The sequence below is a fragment of the Pempheris klunzingeri genome, chromosome 6 (genome assembly GCF_042242105.1).
Source record: "Pempheris klunzingeri isolate RE-2024b chromosome 6, fPemKlu1.hap1, whole genome shotgun sequence".
Lineage (NCBI taxonomy): Eukaryota > Metazoa > Chordata > Actinopteri > Acropomatiformes > Pempheridae > Pempheris > Pempheris klunzingeri.
The window spans coordinates 22732386-22747264 of record NC_092017.1 but is presented as its reverse complement, the minus strand read 5'-3'; the positions used below and the strand labels follow the sequence as shown (position 1 = coordinate 22747264).

The 14879-nt window shown below is 42.1% G+C and overlaps 1 protein-coding gene across 1 annotated transcript; it reads right to left on the bottom strand.

Annotated features, from left to right (window-relative positions):
• Window positions 1-10671: 10671 nt before the first annotated feature.
• dmrt2b (doublesex and mab-3 related transcription factor 2b) lies at window positions 10672-14111 on the bottom strand. Its single transcript, XM_070832800.1, has 3 exons — window positions 13749-14111; window positions 12615-12717; window positions 10672-11705 (listed from the first exon to the last, which is right to left on the bottom strand). The coding sequence occupies exons 1-3, from the start codon at window positions 14109-14111 to the stop codon at window positions 10855-10857; spliced, it is 1317 nt and encodes a 438-aa protein (XP_070688901.1). The 3' UTR covers window positions 10672-10854.
• Between the last annotated feature and the right edge of the window lie 768 nt (window positions 14112-14879).

Here is a 14879-nt window from a genome sequence, read left to right as displayed (position 1 = left end):
CAGTTTTCTTTTTTGGTGAGCGCAATTTAGACCAAATAACTCCAAACAAACTCAGAGGATGCTGATTGCTTTGCGAAAATTAACTTCGATTTCAGTTTTGACTAAATAGTTAGAGGACCATTTTAGTTGCTGCAAGTCAAATTTTTACTCTTTAGTTTTTTAATACATTTTGCTCACAAACTGTTTATGCATGCAGACAGCTAAATTGGTCTCAGAAACCAAATTTCATTTTGGCATCCATCCTCTTACATCCCCTCCTCTGCACAGAGATTAGGCTTTAAATCTTAAATATACTAGTTTGTTAACCAGCACCTGATTATTCATTCTACTCGTAGTTGTTTCAGTTTTCTTTATCACATGATGATCTCTTTGTATTGTGTGTATATTCAGTCTTTTTAAATGTTTTATTTTGTTTTAATCCTTTTGTAAAATGTTCATGCTGTCTTGCAGAAACAGAAAAACAAAACTAGTGTGACAGTAAACAGTGGAACTGAATCAGCTTTCAGAATTTGGGAATCAAAATAGTTCCTCCTTGTCAGCGCTACACTCATTAAAGTGTTTTGTGTTTCTGTGCTCCAGTGATTCTATGTCTCCTAAACACAGTGAGCAGATATGAAACTCTTTAATCTGAGAAACAGGTCCTGTGCATGTGCACTCACACGGCTTTGGGCACATGCTTTTGTACCTTTTCTACTGCTGATCTCCAGTGGCTGTTTCCATCGTTCCCCTCCAGCTAATGTTTTGTCATCTGAAGCTGTGATATTATGTGAATTAGCCTGTGGCGGAGATTGCCTTGTGGTAGCAATTCATCACCTGTTTGGCAGAGGTGACTGCATGAGCGACTGAGCGAGCGGTTACTGGTATGACGTGCGGAGCGAGCATCTGGTGTAGGGGGTTAATTGAGGGCGATTAAGGTGATTAATAGCTTTGTTTGAAGTGAAAACACAAGACAGACTAGCTTGTGTTACAGAGCAAATATTTTGGGGAAAAAATCCATCAGTGGCATGAGTGCAGGGTAGCTGGAGAAGGTAGCAGTCAGGTGTGTGAGAGAGTGTGTACGTGTGTGAATGTAGCACCAGGAATATTTAGGCTCTCAGCTTAATGGCAATATGAAAAAAAGATGTGGTGTGTGTTTGTGTGTGTGTTGGGTTAGAGAACCGGCTGTGTGTGTGTAGAAGGAAATAGAGACATATGCCTGTGTGTGATCATTGAAGGGGAAAGAGTAATATTGACATGGAGCCGGCTGGTTAAAAAGAGCTTCTGTTTCCATGCTGTTCCGTTCCTATTATTGTCTTAGAGAGGAGCTTTCTTTGTGTGTATGTATGTGTGTGTGTGTGTGTGTGTGTGTGTGCGTCTGTGTCAGAGAGAAACTCGGAAACAAGACAAACTAAAAACACGCTCACATATCCGCGTCTAGTACAAACATGTTGAAACACTGTTCACTTGAACTGGGGTTGTGGAAATCCATGATGTCTCCTCTACAGATGCTTCTTCCTCGCTCCCTCCCGTCCTGAAAATCCTGTTACTGCGAACCAGGAAGCAAATTTAGTCAAGTGGATTGAGTCATGGCTGATTTTTCCACAGGGGTGGACATGCTGTGACATCAAAACTGATTTTTAGGATGAAGAACACTGTATTGGCGAATGATTTGTAATTTGTAGTTTGTTTTTAAGATCTTGAATTTGTGGTTTGAATAAGGGATTCCTATTTTGTTTGTCATTATTCTACCTACTAAAATGCTTTTATTGTGAAGTGCTTAGTGACTTTTATTTTGAAACAACTTACTTAATGTTTAATTTACAAATATTATATTCAATGACATAACCTAGTTGTTTTATTTGCCATGCCCATGCAGGAAAATCATGATCAACAGAAAAATACCCTTTAATGTGTAACTGAAAACAAATTTCTACAAGGTGATCAAATTTAATGACCAATACAAAATGAAACAAAGACACATTTTAATAAGTGATCCCCCAAATCACTAACGTCACAAAAATTATGAATTTCAAAATAAAGACAAATACATAGGTAAAATAATTGATCAGTGTTAAAAGCACATTAGGTGAAAGTAGCATTAAAAAGGTTTTATACACCCTCTGACAGACTGTTAGTTTAGGACACATATGGCACGAATGCCTTTTGGTCCTGGCCTTAGAAACAATCACATTAACCAAACAATCTAAAGGACCTAATGGGCATTTTTTAACATGTAAGAGAGAGCAATATTCTTTAATGGCTTAAAAACATAAAGGAAACCCTTGAAAGTAAAATAACCAGAGCAAACATATTGAAATTAGTCATATGTACTTTGTCAAAGCTTAGTGAGCACATGGGCTGCTGGTCGTATATGAGCTTTAACTGACAAATTAATGATTTATCGTGTATTTATCTTTTTCTGATTTGTTTACCAGTGTGGAACATCTTATCCTTACACCTGCTTTAAGTTTCAATTAAACATCAGCTTAAGATTCGGAGATTTACTGGAGAGCTTCCTTCATTTTGCATCCAGCACTGCACCTGTTTACTTCTTTGAACTGCTTCTCCTTATGCTGAAGCCTATTTAGAAGAGCTGTTCACGAAGCGTTATTAAACTGAGATTCATGATTAATAGCATCTTGCAAGTTGAAAGGGGGCAGTCTGCAGTCTGCAAACTGGAAAGCCTCTAGTTGAGTGCAGTCGTGTAGTCAAACGCAGAAGGAACAATCTCTCCCTGCTGGCCACTGTCAGCCAGGTTGCCACGTTATACAGAGTGTGCACAGTGAGTTTAGAGTATTCCCACCTCTAGCACTTTTATAGTTTAGATCTCCAGTCCAGAGTAATAATGTCATGTCATCTGCAACATGGAGCTGTACAGACATTTTCAACATTACAACAGTGAATTCACTAAAACAAACAGGAAATCTTCTTGGTATCAACCTTCTCACTGTCAGTATTGATGTAATTTTCTTGCATCTGCTTCATTTTCTGCTCAAAACATCATCACGTCGCATTAGTGGAAGAAGATGCTTTTCTCCCAGGTTCGCTCAGAAAGAGCAAGGGAGACAGGTTTGGGTTCTGTCAAGGTCGTCAGTCAAAAACAGGACACATGCCTGAATTCGGGGGAAGTGTTTCATTTTAAGACCGAAAAACACATCAATAGGCAGTGAGGGAGTTGAGCAGGAAGGCAGACAGTGACAGGCTTTGCCTCATCCCCCATCTATGCCACCACCAGTCAAAACACCAACCTGAAATAGACACTTTGTTCCCCACAAATGGCTTTAACACGTGCTCCGCTGAAAATTGAGACCTATAATAACATCTTTTTACTGACACTATTTATATTGTAAAAGCTATTAGACTAAATTGTATGTCATCCCCTACTCCCCACTGCTCTTAGTTTTGGCACTGCTGTAGTTTAGGGGCTTGTCTGTGAGTATAATCTCTCTTGACTATGAGGGAAAGTAAAATGCTTTAAAACATGTTGCTGATCTTGGCAGGTTGTATCACAGTTATGGGTTATAGCGCGCTACACGGTTCCTGCTATCACGCCATCTCAACTTGCCCACACTTTTCCTCGCGACTCCCTCCCAGCACTCTGTGCCAGCTGTTATTCTTAAAGGTCTGTGAACCTGACATCAAAACATGGTTTTATGTGTCATTAAACTCCACTATCCTCTCATTTTAGGCCTCGGAGATAATCAATCACTTATAAGGGGGTGCCAATATGTTAGCATACAGGGGGGTAAGAGATCAGGGCATGAATAACATCAGCGTGGATCAGATTACTGGGAGTCAGAATGTGGTCAACGGGGATTGTTTGAGTTTGGGTTAGCAGAATTTTCTATAGAATAAAATCTGAACCAAGCTGGGTAAATACTGTTTTAATGATCATGCAGTTGGAGCTGTTTTCGCATTGATGTTATTGCTGCCACCCTCGGTCTATAAAGTTCCTGAACTCGGCTGGCATGTGCTGGTTTTAGATTATAAAGGTGAGAGCTCTGAGGCCAGGGTACGAAGCCGCTAAGGTTAAGCTAAGGCTGCGTGGAGCTGATCAGAGCAAGAAGCTTTTTAATGTCTCCAAGGAAAGTGCTGACACTTATAACCTGTATTAAAATGTATTTACATTCTAAATGATCGTATCTGATGAAAGAGATTACTGCTCTTCTCCTCGCTCTGCTTGCTTCCACATCTGAAAAAAGTGCCTCATTGTCTGCAGCGAAGATAAGGGAAGGATGGGTACTGAGGAGAGAGGGAAGAGGAAGCGCATTAATGTCCAACAAGTGTTTAACAGATGGCAGCCTGCAGGAGGTGGCAGGTTCAACTCCAACCCACATAAACACATTTTTTCACTTTTGACATATTGTAGTGTTATGACGCAACGAGGGTTTTGTTTTGACCTGGTATCAGAAAGATACAGATGAGTTGTTCAAAGTAAATCAGCTAAAAAGGATGTAATTTTAACCTTAATGCTGATGTTATGGTTACACAGGATTTCATGGGTGCTGTGAGCTGTTGTATCAACATCATTTCAATGCTATAATGTTTTCTGGAAGGAGAGACATCTAGCGAGAGGGAGGTGAGAGAAAGTGCAGTCTTGTGGTGTGCTTTGGTTTCTAATATTGCAGAGGTAGTTCTTCAGCGGCCAAGCAGCACCATGTGACGGTAACTGGATCGCCACACAGCTGCAGCCGTGGGCACCGTCGGTCGTCCCCAAGGCTGCTGGAATAGCGACAGGACAGCTCCACACACATGCAAGCACACACATGCTGTACACGCACACACCAGCGTTTGGAAAAACCCAAATAGTACAGGATGGGGGTAAGTGGGGAGGTGCGGGAGAGAACTCTACCCTGCCTGTTTCAAAGATGTTTTTAAAGCTGTGAAATTTCTTGTCCAACCACGGCAGGCTCGGTTACACACAGAGCTGTCTTTTAAAGTGAGAGCTGGTGTGTTTGTTCTTCTGTTAAATGGAGGGTGGCGGTGGTCAGGCTGGAACCCAACTACAGTCAATTAGGAATGTCTCTGTCAGAGGGCAGACCAGACGCTTGTTCCCCATTAAAGCCATGTTGTTTCTATTAGCACCGATGGCATTGCTGTGAATTTATGGAACAACTCCGACAGAATTGCCACTACCAAAATGAGTTAATTTCTTGCACTGCACTGTAACTTTCATACTCGTAATTTCATACCTGTCTTATTCTATTTCTGTTGTCTTAGCCTTATTGTATTTAAATGTGTTTTTAAAATGCGTTTCTTTTACACTTTGTCGAAATGCTTTTCTTGTTTTAGGTAAAGCACTTTGAATTGCCTTGTTGTTGATGTGTGCTATTCAAATAAACTTGCTTTGCTTTAGATTCAAGATTCAAGACTCAAAGCGTTTATTGTCATGTGTACAGTGCAGAAACGGGTTTCCCTGTACAATGAAAATTTTACTTTGCCATCCACACTGAATGCCAAAGAGTGAAAAAGAAGAGGATAGAATAAAATATAAAAACATATAAATATAAACTACTATTGCTAGATATAAATATATTTACAAAATGTGCAACTTAAAATAAAGTACAGTCATTAGAGGTAGAGCTTTAGACACTACCAACACAGACTGTGCACCTAAGAGGCATGATCAGATGTTTCTGTGCTCCAAAATGTCATAGGTGTACGTTTAGGTGACAAAGCCTTCTAGAGGCTAGAGTAATTATGACGGGAGCAACAAATTCTGCAAAGGGTCGAAGGTTGGGGAGTAGACCGGGGAGTAGACCACAATTGTCCCCGTACCTTAACCAAGTGGTTATTATTGTAACCATGATGGCAAAGGTCCCCAACCTTAACGAAGCAGTAATTTTAACCCAAACCACTATGTTTTCCCGACCTTAACAAAGTATTTACTGTATTTCAACCTAGATTCTGATCTTTCCCTAAACATAACCAGTTGTTTTTATGCCTAAACTTAAGCAAACTGTAACCATACCGTTGCCAAATCATATCACACACCACACTGAAGTTTAAAGTTCACCTCTAGAGGAATCATCGTGATCAATTTAGCATTGAGCATTTAGCTAAACCCAACATGGTAATGAAACTTTGTGCAATGCCGAACCCGCCTGCCCTGAAGCTCTCACACCCCCCCGGCACTCGGCCAGTGAACAGTCACATTTAAAACTTGTCCGTTTTCCAGAGCGTCAGCTGAATGCAAACTGTCACAAACTATTATAGTATAATAAAGACTCCTATCCTATACACCCCTGTGTTTAAACACATGGCCTCTATTGTGCAGTAAATGAAGTCAAAATGTGATTGGAAAATGATCTCCTAAAAGGGACATTATTTATTAAGCTACTTTTGTCTTTACTCTGGGAAGATGCTGTTTTGATTGCTGTGCTTCTTCTTTGGTCTGCTTTTTTTTGAAATTATTGCGCTTGACTTCTGAGCACAGATTGGCCAGCATGAAATCAGTCTGTACTCTGCAGACAGATTTAATCAGGTTGTCTGGTAGTATGATCTATTGATGGTGTCTTGTTTGTCTGAGTCTGTCAATCCATCGCTCATATAAGTTAATTCAGGTGATATCGTAAACACCCCTGACCTGACACTTGCAGGAATCATATATCTTCTCAGTATATTTCACGTCTTAGAAACTGGAAACTTTAGAAACTTGCACTGATTTGATCACTGAAGGTCAAAATTTATAACAAACATCTCTCAGTTGTCACTGTCAAATTTGGACAAAACTTGATGAATGATTCTTGGCGCTGTTTTCTGTTGTCTAAATAAATTACATCATTGGCTGGAGGGGGTCAGTATGATTAAAGGCTGGCATTTCAAACTCTGACAGGCTGAACAACAGCAGGCCCATTTTGATTATAGCTGCAGAGGTGAAGGCGCGTTCTTTTGTGCTGTTTGGCTCTGGCTGTGCCTTCGTCACGGCACAATGTGCGAGGGGCAAAGTTTGCTTTTATAAACTCGTTCATTTTGTCATTGTGTGGCATCAAAATGATTGTGCTAACGGAGGCAATGCTGCACAGCTGTAGCGTAACCCTACACCAGTATCTCTGAGTCAGACTTGGCTACCAAACACCAGAGAGCATACAGGGCTGTTGCAGGGCAGGGTGGGACAGGAGAGAATCCAAAGTACATGGCAAGTTGGCACAGAGATCAAACACTGGGCCCTGACCCCTCATGCTCAGTGTCACAGATACTTCTTTGAAATAAATAGATGGAATACTGCCTGGAGTGTAATGATAATATCCATCAACACACCAAAGATAGCGGTCTAATAAATAATAAATCTTAACAAATGGAACCGTGCAGGAAGCTCAGATAGTTGTCCTTGGGGAAAGTCAATTTACAGTTTTCTTGACTGAGAGACAAAAGTCATTTAAAAGTTAGGTAGTATGTTACAACATTGACACAACACTCACTTGACTAATTATATTTGTAATATTAGTCCTATATTTGCTTCTGCACCTGTCGAATGTCTTTTTTACTGTCACTTAGTCACTATCAGCCAAAACAGTACTGAAACTGTTTCAACATTTGAAGGAATTGTATAATGATATTAATTCAATTTTAATGCTAAAACTAAAGTTTGCATTATCACAACACAGATTAATTTCACCTCCTCAAGTGGCTCCTCTGATTGCTGCCATTTCATTTGAATGGATTCTGGCATGAAATGCTTAAGCAATCACTCGAACCAGCCAATAATAGCAGCTCACCTGCAGCTCATCAGACACACAGTCAAACCACAGCACAGCAGGTTCACATACCATAGCAACCACTAGTGAAATATATATCAAGAAGATCTTGGATCCTGAACTTCATCATAGTCCAAAATAACCATACCCACCCATCATCTACATGTCCTACAAAAATGTACCTCATCCTATACAGGCTATTGTCAAGCCCAACTGTGAATAACCTTAATTCTGTCAAATAAATTAGCATTATTCAGCTACACCAAGTGTATGGGACTGACAGTTTATCTTCACACAGGTTCAAATGCAGCCATTTTAAGTGGACCAACAAGATAATCATTAAAAACATCATTTGAGCAGGCATGCTGTTTGTATGTATTCAAACTCTGTATGTGAGAAACAAGGTCCTCATCAACCTGGAGAGCCCTTTGCACTGTCCAAGCATCCCATAACAACACTATTAGATTCAGACAGCAGCACTCTTAGAGTGCCAAGGGAAATGACCTTGCCACACAAAGACATATGCTTTTATTCCAATCTCATTCTGTAATGAGGAGAGCTGGCAGGATGATCAAAGGCCTTCCTCTGAACCCTGACACTAAATGTTACTGATGATCTGTCCAAAGGGGAGAGCTAAGACTGTTATGTAGATCATACCAAACAACTAGAGAGGTCTGGCTGCTTCAGTCGGGTCTTGAATGGAGGTCTGTGAAAAACTCTCTTGAACGAGAATTTACCTTCCCTGCACGTCTGCCTTTGCACACAGCTAGTGCAAACACTGCAAGGTGGTAAAGGAAATGAAGGAAATGGGAAAACAAAGATCAGTTTGATAGCTGCCTGCTATTCAGCTGTAGTGTGATGGCTTCACGCTAGGCCAGAAACAGGCCTATGACTGTTGAGGTAAAGACTGCAATGCTTGGTCACTGATAGATGAAGGGAGAGGTAAGACCCGAGTTTGAAATAACAGGGTGGAGATGAGTTTTGAACAAGCTGGAGCACATGTAACCTGTGGATAGCTCTTTGTCATGCCTCCCCCACCCACCAGCTCTCTTCTGAGCCTCTCTTTATTTCCCCCCATCTTTCCAGTCACTGCTGCTGCTGCTGCTGCTGATAGAGTCTGTATGATGAAAATGTGAAGATCATAGTTACAGGGAAACGCCAAAGCAAAGCTTTTCTACCCTGAACAGAGTGAAATCAATCCTGCTGAAATGGAAATGAGGCACAACGAGAGAATGAACAGCAGGAGCGCCAGAGGTGGGCGACAAAAAGGCAGAGGGTGAGGGGGGGGAGAGGGGCTGGGGCTGTTACCAATCCAAAAACATGTTTCAACCTGTTGAAACTGCTTTGTCAGCAAACTGGCCTGAATCCAATGAACCCCACACACGTCCTCTTTCTCCCTCCTGTCCTCCCTGGCCCACAAAGGAAAATGTTAATAAACTGGCGATTGCAGATCGAAGCAAACCTTTCCAAAGAGCGCAGAACAATAAAGCTAATCTGTCTGTCCCCGGCACAATCCTAACAAGAACGGTGGAACGTGAATGGCATTTCAGAGCGGGGTCGCTATCTATTAAACCGCTACACAACTCGTCTAAGGACACTCAAGAATGCAACATGGGGGAACTGGATAAATTAGCTTTTCCCTTAGCTTTGCCGAGGGGGAAATTGATTTATATCCTCTGCGTTATTCTTCACAGAAGTCTTTATCACCCCTTTGTGACTGATGTTTATCCTTTTATCATCGTAGTGAAAATGGCAATTTGCACACTCGACTAGGAAAAGGTTTTAATATTGTAAAATTGGCGCAGATAGTGTACAATAATAAACAATGGTACATGTGCAGTGCTTTTAGCTTCACAACCTCATCCTCCTTTGTGCCAATCTACCCTCTCCGTCTGTCCGTGAAAAGGCAGGGAGAGGCATGCTGATATGCTGGTAGATACTAGCAAACAAAGACACACAACGGCGCGCTATCACCCCCGTGTTGACGCCACGAGGTCCAGAGTTGTCAAAAGTATCTGACCTCCATCTCTGTGAGATTATAGCGCAGAACAAAAAAATGGAGGAGAGAAATAGTGGGAAGTGGATATAGATCAAATGCATGTTCAAACAAACTCAGCCGGCATCAGGCTCAACATAGAATAAAGAACAATGTTGCCTAGGCAACGCTGGCACCCTCCAATTCACCCTTTGGTGAATATTTGCCATCTTCCCTCATTCTGTTGGTGCAAAGAGATGATAGTCGATGAAATATTAAAGTGTAAGCCATATGATCGGTAGATTTAAAGATATACAGTCGTAATGGTAGACTGCAGGCTGACAAAATGTCTTACATTTGGAGAACTACAGAGCTCACGGCTATCAATATGTAATACATTTCTTGATGAAAAGAAAGATACAGAAACATCAGATTTATATGTCTTTTTTGCTGCCAGCCCTTTGTGTGGTATCACAGAAACATTTTTGAAAAAAAAAAAACCTTTGTTCCTGTAACTTTCATCACCTGCTTCACCTCCCGTTCCTCCTTTCAATTGTTAGTTTTTATATAATAAAATAGACATTTCTAGGCAGCACCTGGACTGTTTTGACACCGCGGCGCAGCGCAGACAACCACCATTCATGTCTACACTTTGATTTGAAAATCAAAGAATAAAGTAAGAAACGGGCACAAGTTCAAACATTACTTGACTTTTTCATCATTTTTGTTTTATGGATGTGATGGATATTTCTTCTGCAGCAAAAGAGAGGAAAATGAGATGGATGTCAGAGGGCCAAAGCAGTGGTGCAGTGTATTTTCACCGCGTTGCTGACAGAACAGCATAAAAAAAGGATTACATATTTACGTATATTAAGTGTATATTTGTACAAAATATGCACATTATAAGCTTTAAAATGAAAATATAGTGAGCAAGTACATATATATGTTTCATCATATTTTTTTAATTATTGTTAAAATATAGCTAAATACATTTTCATGAAAAAATATACAAAGGCTGTAATCATGTTCTGGAGATTTTTGATAAATATGTCACCTATTGCCACTTGAAAACAGCCAGCCCTTGTCGAGAAATGTGTTTCCGAACGTGTAATGCACCTAACCATTTTTCTATTTATTCACTCAACGTCAATTCTTAGTCCGCACATAAACATAAAGTGCACGACGCTGCTTTCCATTTGCCTGTCAGGCCCTCAGCAGAGCTTCTACAGAGAAAGGTAATGGCCTCACAGTGGGAGTCCTGACTGAGCTGCCGTGAGGGCTCTTGACAGAGTCGGCATGAGGACCTGCCTGGTTGGCAGGAGCGTCTGAGCACCAGCCCTTAGCTGTCAGAGGTCTGGGATCAGAAGTCCTGCTGGGTGCACTGACATCTGGCCCGGCTAGGATACCCTGATCTGATCCAGAAATAGAGCGTGTGATGGATGAGGAGCCATTTGAGTCCATTATTTCTGTTGGTTTTGAGGGGGATTTGACAAGGTTTAGACCTGACAAGGTGCTGCCATGATGCTTGAGTCTTTGTTGTGATGGTAGAGGTGTCAGCTCTGGTCGGTCTTTCTTCTCGCAGCCTTTCCAGATTGTCTGAACCTCCTCATCCTCCCTGGCTTGCTGTGAGCTTTGGCATATGAAGTCATTATAGTCGCCTTCTGTGGAAGACCTGCTCTTTAGGTGGAAGAACTGATAGAACTGGAAGTCACACTCATACAGAGGTTTATATTTATACACAGGCACATAACTGGACGTCCCTGCAGGGGTGGGGTCCTTGTTGAGGGGACAGCACTGGAGGTTAGGGGAGATGGGCAGCGGCGGGGGGTGAAACACGGGGACGAGGGCAGTGGGGGAGAGAGAAAGTTCGCTTTGCAGCTCTCTCTGTCTCAGCTCCCGCTCCAGCATCACGTTCTCCAGCTCCTTGTCAGCGAAGGCTCTCCTCTTCCTCATCCGGGCGCTGATGGAGGGACACGTCACGTGTGTTTGGTCTCGCTGCGTCTGCTTTGACCAGCAGGAGGTGTCGTCCTCCAGCGGCACCACCGGTTTGAGCCCTGCACAAGGGGCACATGCTGCTGTTATGTTTTCATAGATTTAATTCTGTTATGAGTAATGAAGTCGTTCCAACCAATTAATCGTTGTTTTTATGTTAGAGTGCGTTGTTCTATATTATTTTAATTATGCTGTTGTCACTTTTGCTTTACTGAGGGGACAGAGAGGCTGTGGGGAGAGGGCTATGAAGAAGGCAAAGTCTCAAGCAGGATTTGACTGCAAGCCAGTAGATATTAATACACACATGTATTACATTAATGGACTGTAAAATAGTGAAGCTGCCGTGATCAGGTTTGTTTAGATAAATTAAGCATGCGTAATGCTGGGTAATGAAAATGCAGTTGCAGTTACAGTGTGTGCATATGTGCGTGATACATAAGTGCACTGAAGAGCATGCACTTGTGTGGAGGAATGATTGTCTACTTATTCAGTGCCAGCGTCCTGTATAAGGACAGAACGTTGGCCAACCATTTATTTTGCATGGTTTCGACTTGGTTTTTGGTTAAGGCTATAATCAGGATTAAGCTAAGACTAGGATAAGGGTTGGGGTTAGACATGGACTGGTTATGGGTAGAAGTAAAGTAAACTTTCAGAGAATAAGTGTCCTAACAAATCATTCAATAAAATATTCTATATATAATCTAAGTAGTTCTTGTGTTGGTTAACTTCCACTCCAAGAGAAAGTAAAAGGCAAAGACAATTGAATTTGACAGGAAAGCAAGTAGCTTCTCCACTAACAGATGATAAACTAAGTCAATAAGTCTGTTATCTTGCCTGAATTCTGACTAACTTGATGCATCAATAGAAATAAAGCAAACGTTGACTTTAAGAGTTTCATCGGCACCTCGTATCTCGGTCTAGGAGAGGAGAGAAGCGTGTTAATGAGAGAGGAGATGTTAATTAAACTATACCCTGCAGGATGCTCTTGGCCAGGAGGCTCGGCTCGGCTGCTCGGGTGTAACGCTGATACGCTGTCCTCCGCAACGGAGCTGCACACCTGACCCCCCTCTTACCCTGGGAGAAACATGGGAACAGGAATTAGACATTTGGACATAATCGCATTATATTGAGATCATGCCCCAAGGGTAATCAAAGGGAAATAATGCATTATGTATGCGGTAAGTCAAGCACTTTGTGATTCTAAGATGTAAGAGAGAGAGAATGTTTGGCTATTTACCCTGCTGACACAAAAGGAATATAACCTCTAAGTGTAAATGTAAGTCGTAGAGAAGCATCTATTCTGTACTAGCTATTCTACTGAGTATATTATTATGATAATGTTACATTTTAATCAAATATTCTCCCACATATTGACAATATTAACATGCTATAATTAGGAATTTCACATTTTGCCTTCAGGTTATAAATGCAGACTTCTGCAGACAGAATGCAAAGTTCTGTTACAACACACAGTGTTACTGGATTAAGCAATAAGACAAACTAAAATTAGAGACAACCATTCCTCTGAGGGATGTTTAAAGTTCTGCATACTGACATTTTGTAATATTTGGGAATGTTAATTAGCATGTCTGATGGCTGCTTTGTGTGACAGCATAGTGTGTGAGCAGAGTCTTTCCTGTTAAGGACACTTTGATCTTAATGAGACCTCCTGACTGAACTAAACTTTGCAAACGAACCTTGACAGCTCACTTCAGTCTGAAGAATAACACCTAGAACATCATCTGTGCTTCAGCCTCAGCCTTAATTCAGATTTAAAACTCTTAACTTCTGCATGCGCTGTCGTGGGCCATGAGAGGGTCAGACTTTTGGCACACACGGTTGAAAATATGGATGATAATATTGAACAATATACAGACGTGCTTGGAAGTTTGCACTAATTGTTGCGTTTTTATGGACAACTCAAGAAAATGATATAGTAATAACATAACTGTATTTTCTTATCAAGTATGAGCCTTAACACACTCAATATTTCATTCACTCTCAATTTCAAATATTCTCTTTGTTGTCTGTCTGTTAATGACGGACTTTTGATTCTCCCCTCTGTTTACTCCCCATCTCTGACCTCCCCCCTGCGCTCTCCTCACCTCCGCAGCTTGCTGCCGCCTCAGTGCGACCTGCGCGGCCATGACTCTCTGCCGCTCCACCACCAGCAGGCAGCAGGCACAGCGACAGTCCCTCCAGCGGCAGAAGCGTTTGTGGCCTTTCAAACACGAAACGACGCCGTGGTTCCGACAGCGCGCGCATTTGGGGCTCCGGGTCATCTTGCGTGGTTTGTGCTGATGGCGCTCCGGAGACGGGGTCACTTTATTCTGTCCTCGGTCCCCGCGGCAGCCGCGCGGCCCGGCGCATCCGTCAGGACTTGTCACGTCAACGACTTCTTCGGGTTTTAGTGCGTCAAGTTTTGCTGCGGTCTCCAGCTGCAGGCCTCCTTCCAGCTGAGAGGACATCTATGACTAAGAGCACCGCAAACCCACTTTTTAATCCGAGGAGCTCCGTGTTCCTGCTGAACGTTACGCAAACGATAGAAAAAGGATTTAAACTCAAAATACGAGAAAGCAAACGTGATTATGGTGGTTACTTGTACTAAAATAGAATTGCCCTAAAATAAATTCATTGTCAGCCGAAATGTTCTGACTCAAATGTCAGGAGAGCTGGATAAATCACAATGGATGTCTTGTTTTACGCACGCATTTTTCAACATACTTCATTTAGAAATTCCAGCTCTGCTACATCTGCAACACAACACAGACGGCAACAGGTTCTCCTCGTTCAAATAAATCAGCCTCCATCAGATAGAAACTAAAACGACGCACTAGAAGTGGGACTCCGGGCTCAGAGAGGCTGTGCGCCACAACTTTTACAGCAAACTGATTCCAAATGAGGTGCGGCGCCCTGCTGCAGCCTGCTGCTGCTACATGACAGTGTTTTCAGGGTGGAAACTTTGCAGCCTACCGCCAGACGTTTGAAAGGTTAAGCTTCTCTCAGCTGCTCTCTGACGCTGTTTCCAAGAACAAGTAGACCGGGCCACAATGCCGAGCTCCTGGCGCGGGACCCGTGAGCAAAGATTTGGGGAAACCCGTTTGAAGCGAAAGCCTTCTCCCTCTCTATATAGACTCCCGTACCTGCCCTGCCCTGCCCTGCCCTGCCCACCTTGCAGCTTGTTCTCATCTTTCAACAGAGATTTGGGATCAAGCCAGATCCAGATCTCCAATTAT

What these genes read in the sequence shown, in the direction of transcription:
- dmrt2b (XM_070832800.1), bottom strand. Translation starts at nt 14,111, where the DNA reads ATGTCCTCTCAGCTGGAAGGAGGCCTGCAGCTGGAGACCGCAGCAAAA. An exon ending in GGCGGCAGCAAGCTGCGGAG is followed by an intron (nt 12,718 to 13,748) that starts GTGAGGAGAGCG and finishes TGTTTCTCCCAG; the next exon opens with GGTAAGAGGGGGGTCAGGTG. An exon ending in GGCCAAGAGCATCCTGCAGG is followed by an intron (nt 11,706 to 12,614) that starts GTATAGTTTAAT and finishes CCCCTTGTGCAG; the next exon opens with GGCTCAAACCGGTGGTGCCG.